General features: G+C 44.8%; 1 protein-coding gene across 1 annotated transcript in view; it reads right to left on the bottom strand.

The window, feature by feature from the left end:
- The window catches only part of HIP1R (huntingtin interacting protein 1 related), a 360114-nt gene that overhangs the window by 198228 nt on the left and 138070 nt on the right, over positions 1–23816 (bottom strand). The window contains exons 4-6 of the mRNA XM_069214961.1: positions 23562–23618; positions 18809–18889; positions 15419–15495 (exon numbers count right to left, since the gene is read on the bottom strand). Coding sequence (XP_069071062.1) covers positions 15419–15495; positions 18809–18889; positions 23562–23618 — 215 coding nt within the window. The remainder of the gene's footprint in view (positions 1–15418; positions 15496–18808; positions 18890–23561; positions 23619–23816) is intronic.

Genomic DNA, 23816 nt, shown 5'->3' with positions numbered 1-23816 from the left:
GTAATACTTGGACAGTTATCTGAACCATGGACAGCCCCCCTTTTAGACTGCAATATTAATTCATTTATTATTGGTTTTGGCTTCTCCATTTTGAAAAGGCCCACTTGCACAATTCAAGCGAGATATCACAGTACATATTTTTTAACAAGTTCTCCAGATCATAGCTGGCAGACGACACAATCTCCAGGTTTGTATGACATACTGAATTTGGCCAGAATGTTCTGTTGTTCCACTTGGATTGTCTTTGAGGAGGGTGCTTTGGCAATAGAGCATGCCTAAACAGTGAAGGGGAATTTGTAAAGGGTCCAGTCATATTGGAGGTTATAGCAGAATCCTGGATTTGATTAGGTTATGCACAAACTCAAGGTCAAAATTCTGCCCATTTCAGGGGTTCGGTCTCTACTTGAACCCTGGCGCAACCATGTTTTTTAAGTAGACCATCTGCCGATTTGTTGTCAGGCTTGTCTGCTCACAAGCGGAGGTCGCCAACTATAAAGGCTGCAATGTGATATGTTCTGAAGGAGCAATACCAGTTCTACAACATTGTTTATCCTGCTAGCAAAGGGATTGTAATAACAAAAGAGATGTCCAGATAAAGTGAATGCCTTGTGACCATGCACCTGAAGGAAGTATTTGCTAAAACAACACTTTTAAGTGCAGTTCAAATCTACTGTTTGGACGACGGCCACTCCACCACCTCTTCTGACCTCTCTATTTTATTGATGTTTTGATGCCTTTGGGATCAGGTCACTGAGCAGGCAAGTGGTCTCCAAACCAGGCATCTGTGAGGTGGCCTATCGCATGGCATGCATTTTCATATATGTGTGGGGTAGCAATTGTCTAGTGTCCTCCTGCAGGCTCAGTGTATGTTAATCAAGCGTGGTAGAAGGTGGACAGCCAGAGTCACAGGTCTTTGCGGAAAGTGGTTTCATATAGCAGAGACGAAGAGGATGCAGCTGGGCAGATAGGAGCCTACGGTATGTGTGACTGGTCAGCATGGGTTATGATTCGTTTACTTTCCAAGAGCTAAGCGCTACTGAATTTCTCCATCGCATCAAGACTCCAGTAGCCACACTATTGGTTGTTGGATGTGGTGTTGAACTTGCTTCTGCTCACAAGACCATTTAAAAGGAAACTCTTTTGCCGTTGGCTTAGATTAAGACTGCCACTGGAATAATTGTTTATTGAAAGGTTTCTGTGTGTACAGCATGACCCACCTACAACAAGTCAAAGAACGCCCTGAATCGCTGATGATTTTGATAGGAAAAGATCGTCCATCAATGCTTTTTGCCTAGCTTTAGGGCTAAGTTATGTACATCAGTGAAGGGGAGCTCGAAGAGTCTCTTTCTGGTAGTGTTTATATTTCTATTTGCAGCAATCTCATATGTGATAGATCAATAAATAATAGAGATTCCTCTGGTTCAGAAAGGAAACTAATGGTTTTAAGGAGGTTGGAGTGGGAGTTGCTAGCACTGCAGTTAGAGTACTTGGAGAAAGAGGAGTGTACTTTTTAAGGATATAATTCAGAGGAATAAAATACTTACTTTCAATATCGCTCCTTCTTGTAGATACACTGTAACTATAGATTTCTCAACTGTCTAACTATATGTTTCTCTACTTGTCTCCCCAGATGCCTGACTGAATATAGACCATAGCAATAGGTCCTGCACCAACAGTTGGCGCCATTGTCCTCTGCTGCAACGCCATCCTACATCTGGACATTAGGGCAGGGGCTGCATAAAAGCAGCACCCCCACACGGTGAAAAATCTGTAACAAGAAGTAGCCATTAGAATTGCACATCCTTTCTTTAGCTACACAGTCTGATTTAGCAGATATGTTGGACAGGGTTCCCAGCTCATGCCTAGGTCACAGCCAGCCCAGAAAAACGGTGAAGAGCTATTTGACCTAACTAGAGCACGGATTTATGAGTCACTGGCAGTTGTTGAAAAAGGGGTGGGGGAATGAGGCAAGTGCTCTTGGCATACCTGCAGCCTGGACACCATCAGACTGGACACAAGCAGGAGTATAAAAGTAAAATAACAAGGCAGCAGGCCTTTTCCATCAGTGAATCCAGGATCTGGAACAACCTGTCCGTATCCACCAGGAAAGCCCCGACGTAGCTCCAATTCAGAAAACAGTTGAAGACAAACCTCTTGAAAGGAAATTACACCACAATGCCGCAGTGAAATTTTAGTTCCAGAATCTAGCTACTTCTACTATCACTTGTAGACCCGATCTTTGCTATGACCCAGGGCAGCAATACACTGCTTTTTGGCTAGGGTCACAGTATACAGACAAGATACTTACCTTTGGTAACACTCCTTCTGGTAGAAACTCCGCCTAACAGCAGACTGTTCACCTTTAGAATATGCCCAGGGATCAGACCGGATCTAGAAGGTTTAAACAGCACTGCTCCTGCATGTCAATAAGTAGCAGAGTGCAGCTCCACACTGACCTCCTTCTGCCGTGGAAGTGACGATGTAGCCAAATATCAGTGCCACCAGTGTGCGTCAATGTCCATTTCTGTCTTGGCTCTGTCAGTGCCCTCAGATGTGGGGCTGAACAATAATTAGAGTAACTAGTGTGAAAACCTCTAGATGGAAAAAGATTCACAGAACGGAGAGGAGGGAGGATGGTGAGGAATCTGTGGTTCAATAAGTATCCACCAGAAAGAGCATTACCAGAGGTAAGTAACTTGGCTATCTGATGACTACTTCTAACCACAGATTCCTCACCTTTGCTCTTCTCATCAGACATAACTGTCTATGGAGCTTTTGAGCAAAGGAGCCAGCACCTCTTGAGGTGTTCCTCTGAAAGCCCCTCTGAAGTAGGTGGAAGATGCAGCGGGGCATCAGTGCTCACTAGTGCATAAACATCTACGTCTGATGGGAATGGTACTTTGCTCATTCAGTCAGCCAGGACTTTTTGATCTGAGCCATTCCACAGACCCACCACCTTGGGAGGTATTGCTTGGGTACCCGTTTCTAAATAATAGGCACTCCCCGTACCAACCTCACAGTAGAAGTCTTGGTCCTGATGGAATGGGCCTTCAGTCATTCTGAATGCTGCCTGGCCAATATATAGCAGATCGTAATGAAGAGGACTATCCACCTTGACAACATCCTTTTCTGCACTGCCTTGCCTTTCCTTGCCCAGAGAATCCCACTAAAAGCTGAACGTCTACCCGATGATCTTTGGTGCAATCAATCTAAGGGGTCTAGCTGAGGCAGCCTCTCCTTCTCAATCAAGGGATGCACAGCAAAGACGTTTGCGACAGTGATAGATTGTCCAGTATGAAGAAGGTCACCATGGTCCTCAACACTACTTTAGCTGTCAAAACTGAGGTATAAGGCAGCTGCCCCGAGAGAGCTTGGAGTTCACTCATGTGATGAACTAAAGTTATTATGACCATTATTAGTCTTCAGAGTCAGGAAACCATTCAAAGGGAGTGCACATAAGGAAGGTGAGGACCAATCTGAGATCCCACTGTGGCATCACAAAGAGTCTTGGGAGTAAACATGTCTCAAACCTTTAATAGCACTGATCACAACAGGTGAATTTAACAAGGACAGATGGTCCAGCACATGCAAAATGGCAAAAGGACCAACAGATAAAATTTAACTGCGCACAAGTCCTTGCTTGCCCAAAGATACAACACACAACAAGACATCCAAATGTTTGGCATGTAAAGGTCTGTATTTCGGGGGCAACATCAGGCCACAAACATGTTTCAGTGGCCCCGGAAGGTTTGACCACAGTTGGTCCAAAATGTCAGAGGAACTGCTGGCAATATCTTGCTAACCATGTCCCATAAAGCATGAGAATATCTCCCCCGCAAACAGATGGCACTGGCTGACCACAGAGCAGGCTGAAGAAATAATCTGCTTCCCAAATGCTCTGTTCTCTTCAACTTTGTGTCTGTGAGGTCATAGCGAATGAACTGGCATTCACCCTACTGGTGGAATCCTAAACCACCAGACTTTTTGGTGTAGGATGCTGTGTCAAGAAGTAAAGGTCACCTGGTGCTGGCCCGTGACACCAGGCTACCCGCCTGTCGCTTGGAGGACAGGAACAAGGCTTAAACCAGGTGCTCATGAGGGTGTCAGCCAGGGCTTCATTGATAGGTAGTAAAGTCTCAGATGAAACCCACTCAGGCTGCAACACTTCTGTTAAAACATTTAGCTAACTTCTATAGGTGGCAGCTGTAAGTATGATACGTCCGCAGCATGTCTTGTCACCATAGCGAAGGAAGTAGCCTCTTCTGATGATGGTCCTGTGGGAGAACAAAACCCAGTATCTGGGGAAATGTCCAACATACTGGCCTCCTGCAAATGTATGTATAGGTTGCCATCATCATAGTGGGTTTGTGGAAATAATCCTCATCATTTCAATTCATCGCCGATAGCTAGTTGACTTTGATCAGAGTTGGAACCAAAAATCTTCTGGAGTGCAGCTCTGAGGTAAAGGCAGGGTTCTGCCTGAGTTGGATTGGACTAGGACCGGGCATGTCAGATTGGCTTTGGTAAGTAGCCTAGTCAGGTCAAGATGAATTTGGTTTGGAGTTAGACAGAAATACTTGGTCATGGTCTTCCTTAGGTGGAGCCGGTGCCATGTTGAAGTTAAAGGGACCAGCATCAATTTTGGTACTGGATTCAAAGTCATCTCCAATGTTGAAGACACAAAACAGGTTCAGGAGGCACACAACGCACCAAGAATGGATCTGCCAGCGGTAGCCCATCTGGAGGCCTGCACAGATCCTTGGGGCTCAAAGGCACACCAGAGGAAGACACCATGGCCTTTTTAAAGGCATCAATCTACCGCTGACCCTAGAAACTCAGGGTGCTTGAGGAGCAGCTGCAGAATCAGCTTATTGGCAGGGAACCGGGAGCAAGACAGAGGGACACTCTGACATCCTCATGAGGTCTCTGGCTGAGAGTAGCAGGATGGGGACAAGTCCAAGTTGGGCATCTGACGGGACTTTGACTTACTAGAAGACAGCAACAAGGACCTGTTGCTGGAATGGCCTAAGAGCGGGAATGTGTCTGTGCCCTCTACTTTGAGTGGGACTTCCATGGCTTCTTTCATAAGGGCACACTCCACGCAGGACTCTTGGGTAATACACCCAACCTCAAACACCAGAGGTATAAATTCGAGAGTCTGTCACAGTTATCAATTTGTGACAATCCTCACAAGGTTTAAACCCTGAACTTTTATTAGGGAAACATAGTTCCCTTGCAAACTAGAAAAAAGAAGAATCTTTGAAAAAATCTTGTCAACTGACAAGGAAAAAGAAAGAGCCCTTGATCTACGCATGAAGGCGTGGAAAGAAAAGACATGACGCGAATGTACAGGGTGGTGCTTATATGCAGCTCTATCATCATGTCTGGGGACGAATGAAGTAAACCCGGAGATGCATAGCGCTACCTATCGAGCACCTGGGAACATTCTAAAGGTGAGAAATCTGCGATTAAAGTATTCATCAGAAAATTCCACATACATACGTACATACAAGTGCAATGGTGGCTGGTTTGGAAAAGAAGAGATTGGCACCAGTCTCTCCAGATCATGTTTGTGATGGACCACATGCTCCTTTAGCAGTCAGATGTTGTCTTGTGTCAGGCCCTTGAGTTAGGTGCTAAAAGTTACTGACTGGGTGTGTAACCCAGTTTGTGGTGTCAAGTATAGAGTAGGGAAGTTGGATGCGATGGGGATGCTGGTACAGAGAGATCTGTTGTTGGTTCTGTTGCATGAACACTGCTGGTTTGTCCTGAGTGAATCTGACTTGCAGTTGGAGATGCAAGCTGTCCTGTTGTGTTACAGCTAGCCGATGTCCCTTCATCAACTGGTATCCAGACCAACCTTCTCCGAATTACAGTGGAAGTCTCTCTTGTATGCATTTTGCAAACACAAGGAGGCTGCAAGTGACCACATAATTCAGCTGCACATGAGAAGTCCCTATGAAATGATTCCAGTAACAAAAGGTGAGGTACCCCTCCACCTCCCAACATTCCATGAATGGAATTGTGTACTGTGTGATCCGATCACAAAAAAAAAACTGCAACACACATGCTGATCTGACGCACCCTGACAAATCCATTTTACCAAAATTCTCTTTCAGGATGGCATTGTCAAAGTGCTCAAGACCAGCCTTAAACCAGATGTTGGTGAGGATGCAAGAACAGGTAGGTACTTGATTCAGTGGCACTTTTAATGCCAGTGAGTTACGCTGCAACAATTGAATCCTGAGCATTAAATATGATGTTAACATCTGTAATACTTTCAACGAATTTTAGTAGCTAATAATATTTTTTTTTTCTGCACAGCACTTGATCCTACAATTCTAGAGTGTCAATATATATATATATATATATATATATATATATATTCCACAAACGGCGAGAAGCTGCTCACCGAACGGCTGCACCAAGTCAAACATGGATCCAAAAAAAAGGCAGAAGGGAAAACAATTTTCTTGAAGTAAAGTTCATCCCCTTTTATTATTCAATAATAATTGAAATAACGCTGTCTCTAGCAAATGTTATATATAATATATATATATATATATATATATATATATATATATATATATATATATATATATATATATATGGAAAATATCACTTACCCAGTGTACATCTGTTCGTGGCATGAGACGCTGCAGATACACATGCTTTGCACATCCCGCCATCTAGTTTTGGGCTCGGAGTGTTACAAGTTGTTTTTCTTCGAAGAAGTCTTTTTCGAGTCACAAGATCGAGGGACTCCTCCCCTTTCGGCTCCATTGCGCATGGACGTCGACTCCATCTTAGATTGTTTTCTTTCTGCCATCGGGGTCGGACTTGTTCCTCTTCGCTCCGTGTTTCAGTTCGGAAAGTTAGTTAAATCTCGGAAAATTTGACGGTATTGTTTGCGTTCGGTATCGGGTTAGTTACAACAGATCGACACCGAATTTTGAAGAGCTCCGGTGGCCCTTCGGGGTTTTCGATTCCCCGGCGGGGCCTGGTCGGCCCGACCTCGTGCGTCTTCAAGGCTAATGGAACGGACCCCATTCCGCTTCTGCCCCGAATGTCACAACAAGTATCCTACATAGATCAGCATTTGGTCTGTAATTTGTGTTTGTCTACCGAACACAAAGAGGATACCTGCGAGGCCTGTCGAGCGTTTCGGTAGAGGAAAACGCTAAGAGACCGAAGAGCAAGAAGACTACAAATGGCGTCAGCGCCGACAGGACAACAACACTTGGAAGAAGAAGAAACCTTCTCCATCGCGGACTCGGACAAGGTCGATCCCGAACAGACGCCGAGAACCGTGAGTAAGAAGTCACTGCACAAAACTCACGGAAAAATCACTAAAGCCCAGGGGACGCCACCGCCAACAGGCCATGGCTTAACCCGAAAATTAGGTGACTGGCCATCGGCACCGAAAAAGGGCACGCATGTGTCGAAGTCATCAGACTCCGGTCGAGATACCAGCACAGAACAGACTCGACCCCGAGACACCGGGTCAGAGCAATCTTGACACTCTCCTCCACCACTTGTTGTGCACGCTTTTGAAACTCTTTGGGAAGATGTTCAATGAAATGCTGCATTTCATCCCAATGAGCCCTGTCATATCTTGCCAATAAAGCTTGGGAATTGGCAATACGACATTGATTGGCTGCTTGTGCTGCAACCCTTTTCCCTGCTGCATCAAACTTTCGACTTTCTTTGTCGGGTGGTGGGGCATCCCCAGAAGTCTGTGAGTTTGCCCTTTTTCGGGCTGCCCCTACTACCACCGAGTCAGGTGTTAGTTGTTGCGTGATGTACACAGGGTCCGTAGGGGGAGGTTTGTACTTCTTCTCCACCCTAGGTGTGATGGCTCTGCCTTTGACGGGGTCTTGAAACACCTGTTTCGCGTGTTTTAACATGCCTGGTAACATAGGCAGACTCTGGTATTGGCTATGTGTTGATGACAGGGTATTGGATAAAAAAAGTCATCCTCTATAGGTTCTGCATGCAGTGCTACATTGTGAGAAGTAGCTGCTCTGGACACCACCTGCATGTAAGCAGTACTGTCTTCTGGTGGTGATGGTTTTGCCGGGTAGGAATCCGGACTATTGTCAGATACTGGTGCATCATATAGATCCCATGCATCTGCATCATCCTGGCTCATCCCTGTGTGCGTTGGTGATTGCATCATTGGGGGTGTTGCAATTGGTGACAGTTGTGTTGAGTGCTGTGGCGAAAAACGTGGTGGAGTTTTTTCTTTAGCCACTTTTGCCTGTTTTTCTGTTTCTTGGAAAGCGAGTTTCCGTTTCATTTTAGTTGGGGGAAGAGTTCTTATTTTCCCTGTGTCCTTCTGAATATGGAGCCTTCTTTGTGTATAGTCTGGCTCTCCCATCTGTAATTCGTGTCCAAATGTATGGCCTTGTAGTTGTGATGAAAGGCCTTGTTCTTCTGAATAGGAGCTCTGTTTCGGCTCCGAGGATGGGTGTTTCGGCACCGGAACCTTTTCCGCAGTCTTTTTCAGCTCCGAAGCCACCTTTTTCGGTTTTGGGGTGCCGAGTTTGGTCAGAGCCAGTATCTCGGTGCCGAGTAAACTCTGTGCCGGTATCTCGACCAGAGTCAGATGTCTTCGACACGTGTGTGCCCTTTTTCGGTGCCGATGGTTGGTCACCGTGCTTACGGGTTAAGCCATGGCCTGCCGGCGGTGGCGTCCCCTGGGCTTTCATTATCTTTGTGCGAGTTCTGGCCGGGGCAGTTTTACTCACGGTTTTTTGCCTCGCCGGCTGCTCACTTTCGGCCTCGTCCGAGTCCGAATCAGGAATGGAGAAAGTCTCCTCTTCTTCGACGTCGTGGTGTCCTGCCGGCGTCGACGCCATTTGAAGCCTTCGAGCTCTCAGGTCCCGTAGCGTCTTCTTCGACCAAAATGCCCGATAGTCCTCGCAGGTATCCTCTTTGTGTTCGGGGGACAAACACAAATTACAGACCAAATGTTGGTCTGTATAAGGATACTTATTGTGGCATTCAGGGCAGAAGCGGAATGGGGTCCGTTTTATGAGCCTTGAAGACGCACACGGTAGGGCCGACCAGGGCCCGCCGGGGAGTGGAAGCCCCGAAGGGCTACCGGAGCTCTTCTTTTCTTCGGTGTCGATCTGCTATTACTAACCCGAAACCGAACGCAAACAATACCGTCGAATTTTCCGAGATTTAACTAACTTTCCGAACAGAAACATGGAGCGAAGAGGAACACGTCCGAACCCGATGGCGGAAAGAAAACAATCTAAGATTGAGTCGACGCCCATGCGCAATGGAGCCGAAAGGGGAGGAGTCCCTCAATCTCGTGACTCAAAAAGACTTCTTCGAAGAAAAACAACTTGTAACACTCCGAGCCCAACACTAGATGGCAGGATAATGCACAGCATGTGTATCTGCAGCTACACATGCCATCGAACACATATTTACATTAAGAAAGTACTACAATGGCTACAGGCTTCCGGGGAGGAGGGAGGCCACATGGGAATCTGCAGCACTACATGCCACAAACAGATGTCTACTGGGTAAGTGACACTTTCCGTTCGATGGCATGTGGTGCTGCAGATACACATGCTTTTCAAAGACTGAAAAAGCAGTCACCTCTTAAAATGAGCGGTGGCTAGCCGGTAGGAGTTGGAGTAGTTTGAAATAGTGTTTTAAGCACTGCTTGACCAACATTTGCTATTTGGCGAGATATCACATCCACACAGTAGTGTGTATTAAATGTGTGTGGTGTGGACCAAGTGGCTGTTTTGCATATGTCTGCTATTGGTATATTTCCTACGAATGCCATTGAAGCTCCTTTCTTTCTAGTAGAATGTGCTTTAGGAGTTACTAATAGTTGCCTTTTAACTTTAAGATAGCAAGTTTGAATACACTTTACTATCCAACTTGCTAATCCTTATTTTGAAATAGGATTACCCTTATGAGGCTGCTGAAAAGCCACAAAAAGTTGTTTAGATTTTCTGAAATCTTTTGTCCTGTCTGTGTAATACACAAGAGCTCTTTTTAGATCAAGAGTGTGAATAGCTCTTTCAGCAATTCGACTGGCTGAGGAAAGAAGACTAGCAATTCGACTGGCTGATTGATGTGAAATGGTGAAACCACTTTGGGTAGGAATTTTGGATTTATCCTAACTTCTATTGTGTGCTTGTGAATTTGGAAGAAAGGTTCTTCTTAAGTGAATGTTATTAGCTCTCCTTAAGGAAGTAATTGCTACTAGGAAAGCAACTTCCCATGACAGAAATTGAAGAGTGCAAGAATGCATGGGTTCAAATGGTGGACCCATAAGCCTTGTGAGCACAATGTTAAGATTCCAGGCAGGAGCTGGTGACGCTCTGGGTGGAATAACTCTTTTAAGGCCTTCCATAAGAGCCTTTATGACAGAAATTCTAAACAAAGAAGTATTATTTTCTGTTTTGGAGGTAGGATGATATTGCTGTTACATGAATTTTAATAGATGAATATGCAAGATTTGTTCTTTGTAAGTAAAGCAAATAACAGACAATATCCTGTACTGATGCTTCAAGTGGATCAATGTTTTTGGGTGGACAGTAATATACAAAATGTTTCAATTTGGCTGCATAGCACTGTCTAGTTGTAGGTTTACACGCTTCTTTTAGAATGTTCATACATTCTGAAGGAAGCTGTAGATATCCAAACTCTATAATCTCAGGAACAAAATCACTAAATTGAGCATACTGGGATTGGAATGCCTGATCTGACCTTTGTTTTGAGTCAATAGGTCTGGTCTGTTTGGAAGCTTTTGATGTGGTACTATAGATAGATCCAAGAGCGTTGTGCAAGACTGTTGACGTGCCCACGTGTGGGCTATGAGTATCATAGTAAGGGGTGTCTGATGGATCTTGTTGACCAGAAATGGAATTAGTGGTGGGGGGAAGCGTAAGCAAATATCCCTGACCAACTGATTCATAGAGCATTGCCTTTGCATCCAGGTACCCACACCCTCGCTCCAAAGTTTGGGCATTTTGCGTTTTTGCTTGTTGCGAAGGGGTCTATGTGTGGTGTTCGCCACATGTGAAAGTACTGTTGAATCACTTGTGGGTGAATTTCCCAATTGTGCATTTGTTGCCGCGTCCTGCTTAAGAGGGCCGCTAGTTGGTTGTATATCCCTGGGATATACTCTGCTAGCAGTTGAATGCGATTGTGAATTGCCCATTTCCAAATTGTCAGTGCTGGAAGGGACAACTGAAATGAGTGTGTCCCCCCTCTTTTTGCAGATAATACATTTTTGTCATGTTGTCTGTGCTTATTAACACTGTCTTGTGTGTGATCTGTGGTTGGAATGCTTTGAGTGCTAAGAACACTGCTAGCAATTCCAAGTTGTTTATGTGTTAGGTTTGCTGTACTGAGTCCCATTCTCTCTGTATAGTAAGATTGTTTAGATGGGCTCCCCAACCTGTCATTGATGCATCAGTGGTTGTTATGGTGTGTGGCACAGGGTCCTGAAATGGCCGCCCTTTTATTAAGTTGGTGTGATTCCACCATTGCAGAGAGTTGTAAGTCTGGCGGTCCAACAACACTAGATCGTGAAGTTGACCCTGTGCTTGAGACCCCTGTTGCGAGAGACACTGTTGTAGGGGTCTCATGTTTAGACATGCATTGGGTACTATTGCTATGCACAATGCCATCATTCCCAACAGTTTCATGATAAACCTTACTGTGTACGTTTTATTGTATTGTAGCTGAGATATCATATTATGGAAAGCTTGAACTCTTTGTTTGTTTGGATAAGCTAATGCTGACTGAGTATTTAGAATTGCTCCCAGATATGGTTGTATTTGTGATGGTTGCAGATGGGATTTTTGGTAATTGATTGTGAACCATAGACTGTGTAGGGTATTGATTGTGTATTGTATGTGCTGTTGACGAGTTTGAATGTTGCTGGCTTTTATGAGCCAGTCGTCCAGATAAGGAAAAACATGTATATGTTGCCTTCTGAGGTATGCTGCAACCACTGCTAGTCATTTGGTCAATACCCTTGGTGCTGTTGTTACCCCAAAGGGTAGGACTTTGAATTGGTAGTGCTTGCCTGCTATCACAAATCTTAAGTATTTGTGGTGTGCTGGATGAATGGGAATATGGAAGTAAGCATCTTTTAGATCTAATGCTGTCATGCAGTCATGTTTTTGTAGTAAGGGAATGAAATCCTGAAGAGTTGGCAATGCTCTGAGAGAATGTATTGATTAAGTGGTCTGAGATCCAGGATTGGTCTGAGAGTACCACCCTTTTTTGGAAAAGAATATACTTCTGTCCCTTGTTGAGGTAAAGGTACGATCTCTATTGCGCCTTTGAGTAGAAGAGATTGTAATTCTTGTTTTAACAAAATGAGGTGTTCTAGAGAGAGACTGTGCGAGCGAGGGGGAATGTTTGGTGGAGTAGAGATGAGTTCTAAGCAATAGCCATTGTGGATAATTGACAGCACCCATTGATCCGTCGTATTGTTGTGCCATTGATGATAGAACTGTTCCAGTCTTCCTCCCACAGGAGAGGTATGCTGTGTGGGGTTGTGGAGAGAGTCACTGTTTGGATGAGTTGGGGACACCTCTTGTGGCAGTGGATTTTCCTCTACCTCTAAAGTTGTTTCCTCTGTGGGAGGGTTTGAAAGATCCTCTGAAGTTATTTTGTTGTCCTTGTTTTTGTTGGGACGTAGAGGGTTCAGATGTTGACTGTTTAGAACCACCGCTGAAGTGGGGCCTGTGAAACGCACCCCTAGCAGGTGTTGTGTAAAGGGCACCTGTGGCCTTAGGTGTGTCAGAGTCCTTTTAAAAAAAAATTTAAGGTGGTATCCACCTCTGGTCCAAATACCTGCTGTTTATTAAAAGGCACATTAAGCAGAGCTTGTTATATTTCAGGTTGGAACCCTGAAGATCGCAACCAAGTGTGCGTTCTGATGATTACGTTAGTGTTAATGCCCCTAGCAGCAGTGTCTGCTGCATCTAGGGCGGATCTAATTTGGTTGTTTGCGATAGCTTGTACCTCTGCAACTACCTGCGGGCCCTTTTTTGGTGTTGCAGTAGGAGATATTGTAGGAGCTTCTCCATTTCATCCCAATGGGCTCTATCGTATCTGGCTAAAAGAGCCTGAGAGTTGGCAGTTCTCCATTGATTTGACATTGAGTTGTACACTTTGTGTGTAGAGGATAGTGTGTTGAATAACAAATCATCCTCTTTAGGGTCGGAGTGCTACAGCACATTGTGATATGTAGCAATGACCCGATTATAGGACGTGGTATCTTCAGGTGGAGATGGCCTAGTGGGGTATACATCAGGGTCATTAGATGGAATAGGACTGGGTCATACAGATCTCATGGGTCTAGATTGTAAGGGATGTCCCCTAAGTCACCCCGTGTGAAGATACAAGGGATTGCAGAGAGAACTGTGTAGGTGAAGGTGTTGATGGAGGTGTATCAGGTCGTAGAGTAGTGGGAAGCAGAGGAGAATGTGGTGGTGAAGACTGATGTACTGTCTTTGGTTTCTCCTTGTGTTTGGAAATGTTTGCAGGTGAAGGCCCTTCGTCCAAAGTCTCTTGGAAAGATAATTTCCTTAGTTGTAGAAGGAGGAGAAGCAATAATCCTTCCAGTATCTTTATGGATTTGGATTTTGTGATGTTTATCATCCATCACTTCAAGTATGAGCCTAATGTCTGATGATTGTTCTGCAGTTGGAACATATTTTTTCCCCACCGGTTTGACTCCGAAACTGATGGAAGCTTTTTCGGCTCCGAAATGGATGTTGGGTGTATCGTCCCCGAGGTGGAATTTGGATGTTTCAGCTCTTCGAGTCAATCCTGAAACAGGTGTGGAACGCTGTTTGGTTGACGCCAAATGTATTTTGGTCTTTTCAATGCCGAACCCGAGGATCTGTCACCAAGATGTATCTTTCGAGTCCGACTAGGGCCGGCAAGCAGTGGTGGACACAAGATCAGTTGTGATGACTTTAGGCTGGTTTTTGATGACATGAAGGGGCTGGCGTACTCACGTACTGTGCCGCTGGAATCACTTAGCTATCCCCATCAGAGTCATGGTCAGAATCGGAATATGCAATGGAAATTGCAGTCTGCGCTTGTTCCTCACTGAAAATGTTGGGCGTTTGTTCGGTCAACTTGGATGTCATCCCTAACGAACGCGCTGTTCGATCCCTCAGAGTTTTCCTGGAGCGGAAGGATCGGCACGCCTCACAGGGTTCTTCCTTGTGATCGGAAGAGAGAAATCGGTTGCACCCTGAGTGTTGGTTGGTGTAGGGGAACTTAGCATGGCACCGAGGGCAAAATCAAAACGGAGTCCGATCCATCAGCCTGTGTCGCAGTTGGCCCAGAAAGGGCGCAGTCGCCCGAAAGGGCGTTTAGTCAATACAGACGTTACAATCAGATCAAGTATAGTCAGAAATCATGATCGAAACAATACCGACGTTTAAAGAAAAGATGGAGACGTTCAGATAGAACCAAACCAAGATCTACCGGAGCGAGAGGGAACATGTCCGAACCTGACGGCGGAAATAAGACAATCTAAAAAAGGACTAGATGCCCATGTGTACTATCACCGAGAGGAGGAGTCACTCGATCTCGTGACTCAAAAAAGCTTCTTTGAAGAAAAACAACTTGTAACACTCAGAGTCCAACACTAGATGGCGGACTTATGCAAAGCATGTGTATCTGCAGCTACACATGCCATTGAACATATATATATCTGTGTGAGGGAGTGAGTGAAAGAGAGTAAGCGTGTAAGAGTGTGAGTGAGAGGGTGTGTGAGTATGAATGTGTGTGATATCACTTCCTGTGGTTTCATCAGCAGATAAACAGCCTGAGTTCCTTTCTCCTACCTCACTTAGTTTGGTGAAATGGCACTGCTGCAATTAGGCCTTTATTTAAGACACTGGGCCTATTTATATGTGTAAGTCTCAGGGGTGATCTCTGTGTCACTGGGGCAAGGGCTCTCCGTAAAAAAGAAAAAAAAACAATAGATATTTTCTCTCTCTCAGCCATGAGGAGCTGGTCCCACTACAGTTATCAGGGGTTCACTGAGGTGAGAAGAGTGAAGAACGTCTTACTATTTTAAGAACATCAAATGTAACCTTTCTCTCATCCTTTTCAACATTTCTTTTTTTTTTTTTTATTTACCTTTGCTCATTATTCACTTGTTTCCTCTCTGACTTTTTAATTTCCACAAATAGTCTGTGTTGCAGAGCACCCTGAAGCACAGAACATGTAAAATGCAGCACTAAACAGAACCAATAGATATCCTACTGGGAGAGCCTTACTTTTCACTGGAGTTTGGCATGTTGGCGGGGGGCGAGGTGGAAGAACAGCCCAGGGAGACGTTGTGCACAGTTTGTCATTTGAACAAGAGGTTTTGGAGCTTCCGGCTCATCCACGCAACACTTACATGTCATTCACATCTGTGCCTGCAGCTTTTTCCAGCACCTCGTCTGACACTTCCAGGTTAGGTGGAAACTCAGGATGCTAAAAAAAAAAACAAAAAAAATTAAATCACTCAGTCAAACAGTGAAGGTTAGGATCCCACCTGTCAAAAACTAAAATTACTAATGTCTGATCTAAAACTTGCTCTCTCAAGTGGGCAGAATAGTTTAGCTCAAAACCACTATTTTGCTAGGAAGGAATGTCTCAGGCCATAATAATTTAAATCCTCGACTGGTTGACTTATGCCAAACCAGTGCAGATGTTTACTCATCTGTCTCAATTTATGAAAGTACCAGCCATACGCTAGAAAAATCTTCTATAAGATTAGAGAAAACGAGCATACAGAAAAATAAAATGTCCTCTTTTTATTTAACAATTTTATATAGTGCTGACTGCACTAACTGATATTAGTGTGATTTACAAGGGACATCATAGCTCCATCAAACAACAAATCAAAAACCTGCAAAACGAGAACAAAATAGAGAAGGAAGGAGATAATGGAAAGAAGGAACATAGGGATAAGAGTGATTGCTAGGTCACATCCGATGAGCCAATTACTTCTGGCAAAACACAAAAGACGGTGAATTTAACAGAGGATCAGGTTGGCACAGACCTCAGATTTTTGGGGACAGAGTTCCACAGCCTGGGGCCATAGGTGAAAGAGGTTATCATGGCTAGGCTGGTTTAAAATTTAGGTGACTCAAGAAGGAAACAGTCATCGCTCCTCAATCCTCGTGGTCTTCCTGGCGCAGTCAACAAATTTGGTAGGAAGGGTTCTTCAGATGGACGGCCTTATCTGTCAGGCTGCAGACTTTAAATTTCAACCTCTCTACCAAGTGTAGATATTGGAGGTGCTTTAATATAGGTGTTACGAGGTCAATTTTTTATTTTGAAGAGAGACCCTTTGCTATTCACTGAAAGAATGATTTTAACAGAGCAATTGTTGTTTGAGGAACATCTGGAGGGAGGGTTTAACCTGAGTCCACTTGTTAAATCACTGAGGCATAAGCATATTTCAGTTGTAGGAGTGCAAGATAGTTTTTTTTTTTTTAGGGAGTGGAGGATAAAGTTTGCTGATTTGGTTTAATTAAAAAAAGAGGGCTAAGTTTGTGTCTAGGATGGCTTGAGATGCATGGGTTTGCGTGCTGATGCGCGTTGAGAGAGATGTGGGGCCCCTGATGCGGACTTTCTGCACCTCGCTTGGAGCTGTGCCTGGATGCGTGAATACTGGACAGAGATGTTGCACATCATTGAGGAGATGACTGGTGACGAGATGCTGCACACTCTTAAGCTTGCCCTCTTAGGTTAGGTGGAAGGGGTCCCAGCTGCCCACAGAAGACTGATAGGGCTGCTGTTGTTGCTGGCCAAGCGCAGGGTTGCGATGTGTTGAGGGCGTGGCAGAACTCCCCGGAGTCGTGAGTGGCTGCAGGATGCATTGTTCTGTCAGGAGCAGCTGATGATATACTGGGACCTCATGCCTGAGGGCTCGCGTCCGAAAGACATATGGGGCCCACTGCAAGCTATTTTGGAGAATCGAGATTTTGGCAGCGTCTAGTGGCTTGACATTTCCCACAGATAACACTAAAAGATTTCCTTCCTTCTGCGCTATCTCACAAGGACTGCAGGAATATTGACGTACTGTCGGCGGCAGAACTGTTCTGATCTTTTCTCCTTTGCCTTTATCTATAATTTCCTCTATTCTTCAATTCCTTCTTAGCTTTCTGAGTTGAATCTGTCTGTTGTTGTATAGTTCTCTCGTTTCTCAGTGTGCACATCGGGAGTGCTCAGATTTTAATAGCATTATATCATACTCCGTGAAGCCTGAATCTTGTTAGGAAGATAATGTAAGAAGGTTGAATGTTGTTGTTATAACTATGCTTTGCTCATTTCATGTGCTGTTAATGCTGGCCTCTCAGATGTGAGACATAGACTATATTGTTATCGTTACATAATGATAAAAATAAATAAAAAACGTTTGTGTCTAGAATGAAAACCAGCTGGTTAATTTCAAATAGGTTTAAGGAGAGACCACTGAGTTTCAGTTTAGCCAATAACACTGGGTCCAGTTTGCTATGGTGTTTTGGAGATACCAGAATAAATTTGGTTTTCTGAGGATTTAACAGAAGTCAGTTTGCTATATTTTTCCCTTATTTTCTTCATAGTGATAACTTTTTCCAATACCAATACATCCTTTCCCACTAAACCTCTTAAAAATACAACAAATGCCTGCACTTACCCCACCACTCACAACTTTTTAGCCATATAATCAGAAGTGCGGGACATGTAAGGAAAGCACTGACATTTGTTTTGCAGCTGCCGGCAAAGTTATGACTCTGTGAGCACTGAACACATCTGCACTGCATTCTCTCGAGGCAATTGCTTGGAAAACCCCAAATACCACATATGTCTGGGGAAAAATCTGCACCTTTACTGAATTTTCAACCATTTCAAGTGTATAATCTCCATGCAGAAATTTCTCCAGATCCTGATTTTGTTCATCTGGGATATCACGCATACAAAATGTTTTGCAACGATAATCACTTTTACTTAGTCTTTTTGGTGCCCTCTAAGAACTAGAACCGATCTCCAAGGCTGTCCCTTTAGAAGGCGAGACTGGCCACCGGAGAGAGAGGGCTGAATGCACATTTCTGCTAGAACGAGACCTGGAGCATCGCTGCTATATTTCTGGAAGTGTGGAGCTATGAGTCCCAAGCATAAGCAGATTTCAGTTGTAGGAGTACGCAACAGTTCTTTATTTATGTTAGGGAGTGGAGGATAAAGTTTGTGGATTTGGTTTACTTGAGAGAAGAGGGCTAAGTTTGTGTCTAGGATGAAACCCAGCAGGGTAATTTCAAATAACAAGTTTGGGGAGAGACCATCGAGTTTCAATTCAGCCTATAGCACTGGGTCCAATTTGCTATAGTGTTTTGGAGATACCAGAAGGAATTTGGTTTTCGGAGATTTAACATGAGTACATTTTCAGACATCCATTGCTGGATTATTCACTTATTTTCTTCATAGTGAAAACATTTCCCAACATCAATATATCTTTCCCCCATAAACCTCTGAAAAACTCAGCATATTAATGCACTTTATTCACCACTTTCGAATTTTTAGCCGTACGATTGGCAGTGCAGTACATGTAATAAAAAAATTGACAATTTTTTGTGGCTGCCCACAAAGTTATGACTGAGCGCTGAACACAGCTGCGATGCCTTCTCCATTGGGTCCTGATTCTCCTTCAAACTCCTTGAGACCATGAATAAATATTACTCCTTAAGATAAAAACATCAATAGGTTTAGGAAAACCAAGCAATATATTTGGGACTAAAATGGAGAGGAAAAAACAGCTTACCTTTAGGTGAAAATTCATCTTATTGAGTAAAAGTTTCACATAGATGCTCACAAGTTGTCCGTATCTGTCGTGTAAATGTCCCTGTGGAAAAACAGCAAAATATAAGGTTTTACATCAAAGTTCACTGCACCTCATGGAATACAAATGCTAAGGTACTCTCAGGTATTGACTGGGAGGGCTATTCATGCCAGATATTAAAGATCAACTGTAAAGTCTCACACATTCCTGCCCGACCTAAGCAGTTGACTCTAGGACGCAGATAGTCCAAAACTCCAAACTGTATGTTGGTGAGACTGGTGTGGCCCTGAGTAAACTGGTGTGGAAGGAAATCAGGAGAGCTCCTGACAAGCTTGTGCAACCAAACACAAGGGAGGTCCAGGGCAGTGTCGGTCACACGCCAGGAACAGTCCAACATGTGCTGGTTCTATTCTTCACTGGCAGTGGAATCTATGGGCATCTTTGTAGAAGGAGCAAGCCTGCACAATATTATGAAAACAACCATGAGTATAGCCAGTACATTAATGCCTCATTGCAAATGCTCAAAAATATCTAATGGACCAAGAATCAGGGGCCCGTCAAAAAAATCTAGTTCTAGAAGGCAAAGCTTTCTTTAACAAACCCGCTTCGAAAATGGCAACTATGAAAAAAGCACACTGCTGCCTTGTCAGCCCAAGATTGTGGGATTCCCTTTCTCGTGCCATTCTCCAAGAACCTCCTCGTGTCTGCTTTCCAATCATATTAAAACATGTCTATACCAGTCTCTTTTCAGCCCGCTACAAGCACTTTAAGCAGGCATAGCCATGAGTTGGCTGTCTGATTTGTGCACCTCGGAAAAGTTCTCACCTCTACCGCACTTTATATCAGACATGGGACCCAATCCCAATCATCTCGACGATTTCAGCTTCCGCTCTGCCGATCACCTGTCAGATCTGGCGCTCAGTTCCTTTGTTACTTACATCAGCTCTGTGACCGTCCTTCCCTCCTCGCCTACCTCCTGTAAACTTGGACTCGAGCATTTCCGGGCTCTATTTGTTTTGTAAAGGGCTCCTACTACCAAACAGATTCATGACGCTGTTTATCCACTACCTGACAAGAGCAACAGAAACATAATAATAAGGTGTGATTGGAAAACAACTACCCCTCTACCACTTGAGAAAAAACATGCGTCTGTGAAAGCAGAGGTGTTGAGGCATCAAGTTCCAAAGAACAGCAGCATGGACAGGGCATGGGTGGACGCTTGCTAGCCTCACACTGGCTCCGGGTGGCACAGAGAACAAACCTCAGACTACTCGGCATCATCTTCGGAGCACGTGACGGCCACAACCCAAAATACCTACAAGCACTATTTCCAAATAAGATACTCAGCCAAAACCTCAAGTGCATGAAACCTGATCACACATGCCTGATACAACCACGAGATCCGTGGAGGCCGATCAAGGCTGTGGGTGTGCAGCTTTAGAACTCTGTGTGCCAGGATCTCGAAAACCAAACAAACTTGACACATTTAAAGAACAAATTGCAGAAGATAGGCTAACCAGCATACAGGGCAGGGGGCATGACAGGGTGTATAGCTGATGGCCTGACTCTGCCACTCATTTCGGCGGTGGAGAGGGTGAAAGGAGTTTCTGTTAATAACTTTTTTATGTAGCACTTAAGGCAGCAGTTTTTACCATTTTATCCAATGTGTTACCATTACCCAACGTAATGGCATTCATGTTTATCAAACTGAGAAAGATGAAAGGCTAAATTGGTCTAGCCAGAATTCAAAATCGTGACCGGTGGATCAAACAGCTATCTGGAGGAAAGAGCCTAAATCGGGGAGATGTATGTTCTTCGATGAGAATACCCAAGTTTCTCACACTGTTTTGGTGGTGGTAGGCAAGGCCCATAAAAACATCCGACCTAAAGCCCGCAGACCACAGTTGATTCTCATCACATATAAAACACCTGACCCCCAACTACCTACCAACTTTAAGATGTTCTGTTACTTCCATAGAGAAGCAGCAGCATACACACCATTAAGGTGATCAGAATTAGTAGAACTGATTTAGTCTGAAGAGGTGGAAAATTAGAGCAAAACTAAAAAGAAATGTAACATGGGAAGGGAGCTAACACATTAAACAATGACAGAGAAATCCTGGAGAATGCCATAAGTAACTGGCTGCTCTTTCCAGGGAGAGAAAGGGATGCCAGGTTATTGGAAATGGTAGACCTAAAGAACAAGTTACTTACCTTTGGTAATGCCTTATCTGGTAGAGACATTCTAGTTGCAAATTCCATACCTTGTGAATTTCCCTAGGCGTCAGTCTGGATTCAGAGATTTTTCTCGAGCAGTACCCCTGCATGCCATTAGGTGGCGTCATTCAGCTCTGTATCCGTTGTCCCCCGCACCGGATATGACGTTCAAGGTCCTATATAGACGCCACTCTGCCACGCTAACATCCGTTTTTTTCACTGACCACTGGTGCATCAAAGCGAAGAGCCTGAAAAGGGAGCCCCTGTCCCTAGAAATCAGTTCTCGGGGAGGACGGGTGGGTCGGTAAGGAATCTGCAACTAGAATATGTCTCTACCAGATAAGGCGTGACCAAAGTTAAGTAACTTGTTCAACTGACAGAGGCTTCTAGTTGCAGATTCCTTAACTTGTAAATAGATACCAAGCGATACCATCCTCAAGGGTGGGACTGCGAACCAAGACCAAACTAGAAAGTCCTCTAGGACTGAACGGACAAAGTACCATCCCCTACAGACCGGACTGTCCAGGCAGCAGTGTTTGGTGAATGTGTGAAAGGAAGCCCACAATACCGCATGACAGATGTCAAGGACTGGAACTCCGCGTGCTACCACAGTGGTCACAGCTGTTGCTCTAGTAGAATGAACTCCCAAACCTTCAGGTTGTTGCTTCTTGATCAGTGCATAGCAGATTTTAATAAAGAGTATGACTCATGGAGAGATAGTCTGCTTCTGCACTGCCCGACCATTCTTTGCATCCACATAACCAACAGTTAATCACCCACCCGGCACTCTTTTGTACGATTAAGGATGAACGCCAATGCACTTTCTGGCTCCAGGCAGTGGAGTCTCTCCTCTTACTTAGGATGTAAAAAGTAGGCAAGGTGAAGTATTTGCCTACATGAAAGGGCAAGACCACTTTTGGCAAAAAAGAAGCCCTGTTGCAAAGCACCATTTTGTCAGGATAGATGGAATGTGTCACCAGAAGGATGCAGGAGCCAACGAGGCCCAGCAGCCTCAGTCATTCTCACCAAAAACCAAAATAGAGAATGAAATATCAGTTTCACATCAGTATCACAGACTAAATATCCTGGACTCGCTGTTCTGAAGGATAAATCCAATGCTGCACTGTGTCCAGAGCAGCTCCGATGAAAGGGAACATCTGAGAGGGAGTAAGGTGTGACTTCGTCATGTATATAGTGAACCTCAGCGAATGCAGGAGGTCCGCCGTAGTCTGGAAGTGGAAGATGACAGCCTGGGGTGAGCCCGCCTTCAACGGCCAGTCGTCGAGGCAGGGGTAGACTAAAACTCCTGACCTGCGCAGATGAGCTGCAACCACCGCCATCACCTTGGTGAACACTCGAGGGATGCTGGTAAGGCCAAAAGGGAGCATGGTGAACTGAAAGTGCTTGTGGCCTATTGTATACTGCAAGGAAGGTCTGTGGGCAGGCAGGTCAGAGGCTGCTCCCGCTCTCGGAAACTCGGGGAAGTGCAAAGTTGGCCCAGGCGCAGGCTTCGCAGATGGAGGCCGTGATCAACGAAGCTCCCTCGTCTCGTCAGCCGATGGATGGGGTAAAGTCAAAGAACGTTTTGCCTTCTTTTTATGCCATGACTTACCCAAACATCTGAGAACTTGGAATGGGATGAAGAAGATAGGGGAGCTCTGTGACCGATCCCGAGACCTTCCTCTCAAGCGAGATCAGGACTTATGCGGAGCCGAGCACTGGGCCACCATCAGCTTTAGGGACCATTCCCTCATAGCCTTCGGACTCATTACCCGGCAGGACTTTGGGTCATGGTTGCGATTCAGACACCAAAGGCACACGAGGTGCGGATCCGTCACCGGTGTCACCCAATGACAGGACCCCATCTTCCTAGAGGACATCCTCGATGCACCAAGAGTTCTACAACTTGAAAAAATTTGACAAAAAGGCCAGTCAAAAATTGACTTAGCGGTAGCTCTCTTTGGATTAGCGCTGGCTGGTGTGGAAAGTAAAGAACTGACTTCAGCAAGTCGGGGATGTACCTATATAGGATCCTCAATGTTATATCGGGCACAGATGAGCGCAGACGCGGAGCTGCTCATCGCAACCTAAGCACACGCAGAGGTACTACTCGGGAAAAATCTCCGGATCCAGACGGACGCCTGTGGAACTTCATAAGGTAAGGAATCTGCAACTAGAAGTCTCTATCGGAGAGTATGTAATCCAATTCAAACCGGAGGCCGCTAGCACAATCAGTGATTATCAGGGACAAGTGCTGCAGATAGAGACTACACAAAAATGGTGCAGATACCACTCTCACCTTCCTAAACCTTGCTAAAGCCATCAAAGAGTTGTCAATGGTTAGTGTATGTGTGGAGTGTATACCTATCACACCACCTCTCCCCTACACTTTGCTTACATCACACTTTTTCAGCATCTGAACTTGATCCCATTCTCTCATCTCATTTCTGATGCACTTCCAGCAATTAATCCTTCCTGACCTCTATCAGAAGCAAATTAAAGATGACCGCTCACTCACCCATAATTCCCCAATCTCACGGATGTTGCCTCGATGCCGTTGACAGTCTTGCAGGACCTGAGGTGAAGAAACGCAAGCATTAATAGGCCATGTTTTCATTTCATCGCAGAACTTTCTCAAGAGATACCTACGAAGGTGTGAGCAGCACAGATACATCAAGGGCTGGGATGAGACTGGTCTCTGGAATAGTCAAGCTTAATCTGAGTGAATGGGCTAGAACCACCAATGTGTTGTTTTTTCAGCATCTGATGTGAA

This window comes from Pleurodeles waltl, chromosome 11 (genome assembly GCF_031143425.1).
Source record: "Pleurodeles waltl isolate 20211129_DDA chromosome 11, aPleWal1.hap1.20221129, whole genome shotgun sequence".
NCBI classification, from domain to species: domain Eukaryota; kingdom Metazoa; phylum Chordata; class Amphibia; order Caudata; family Salamandridae; genus Pleurodeles; species Pleurodeles waltl.
This window is presented reverse-complemented; position numbering and strand designations above follow the sequence as displayed.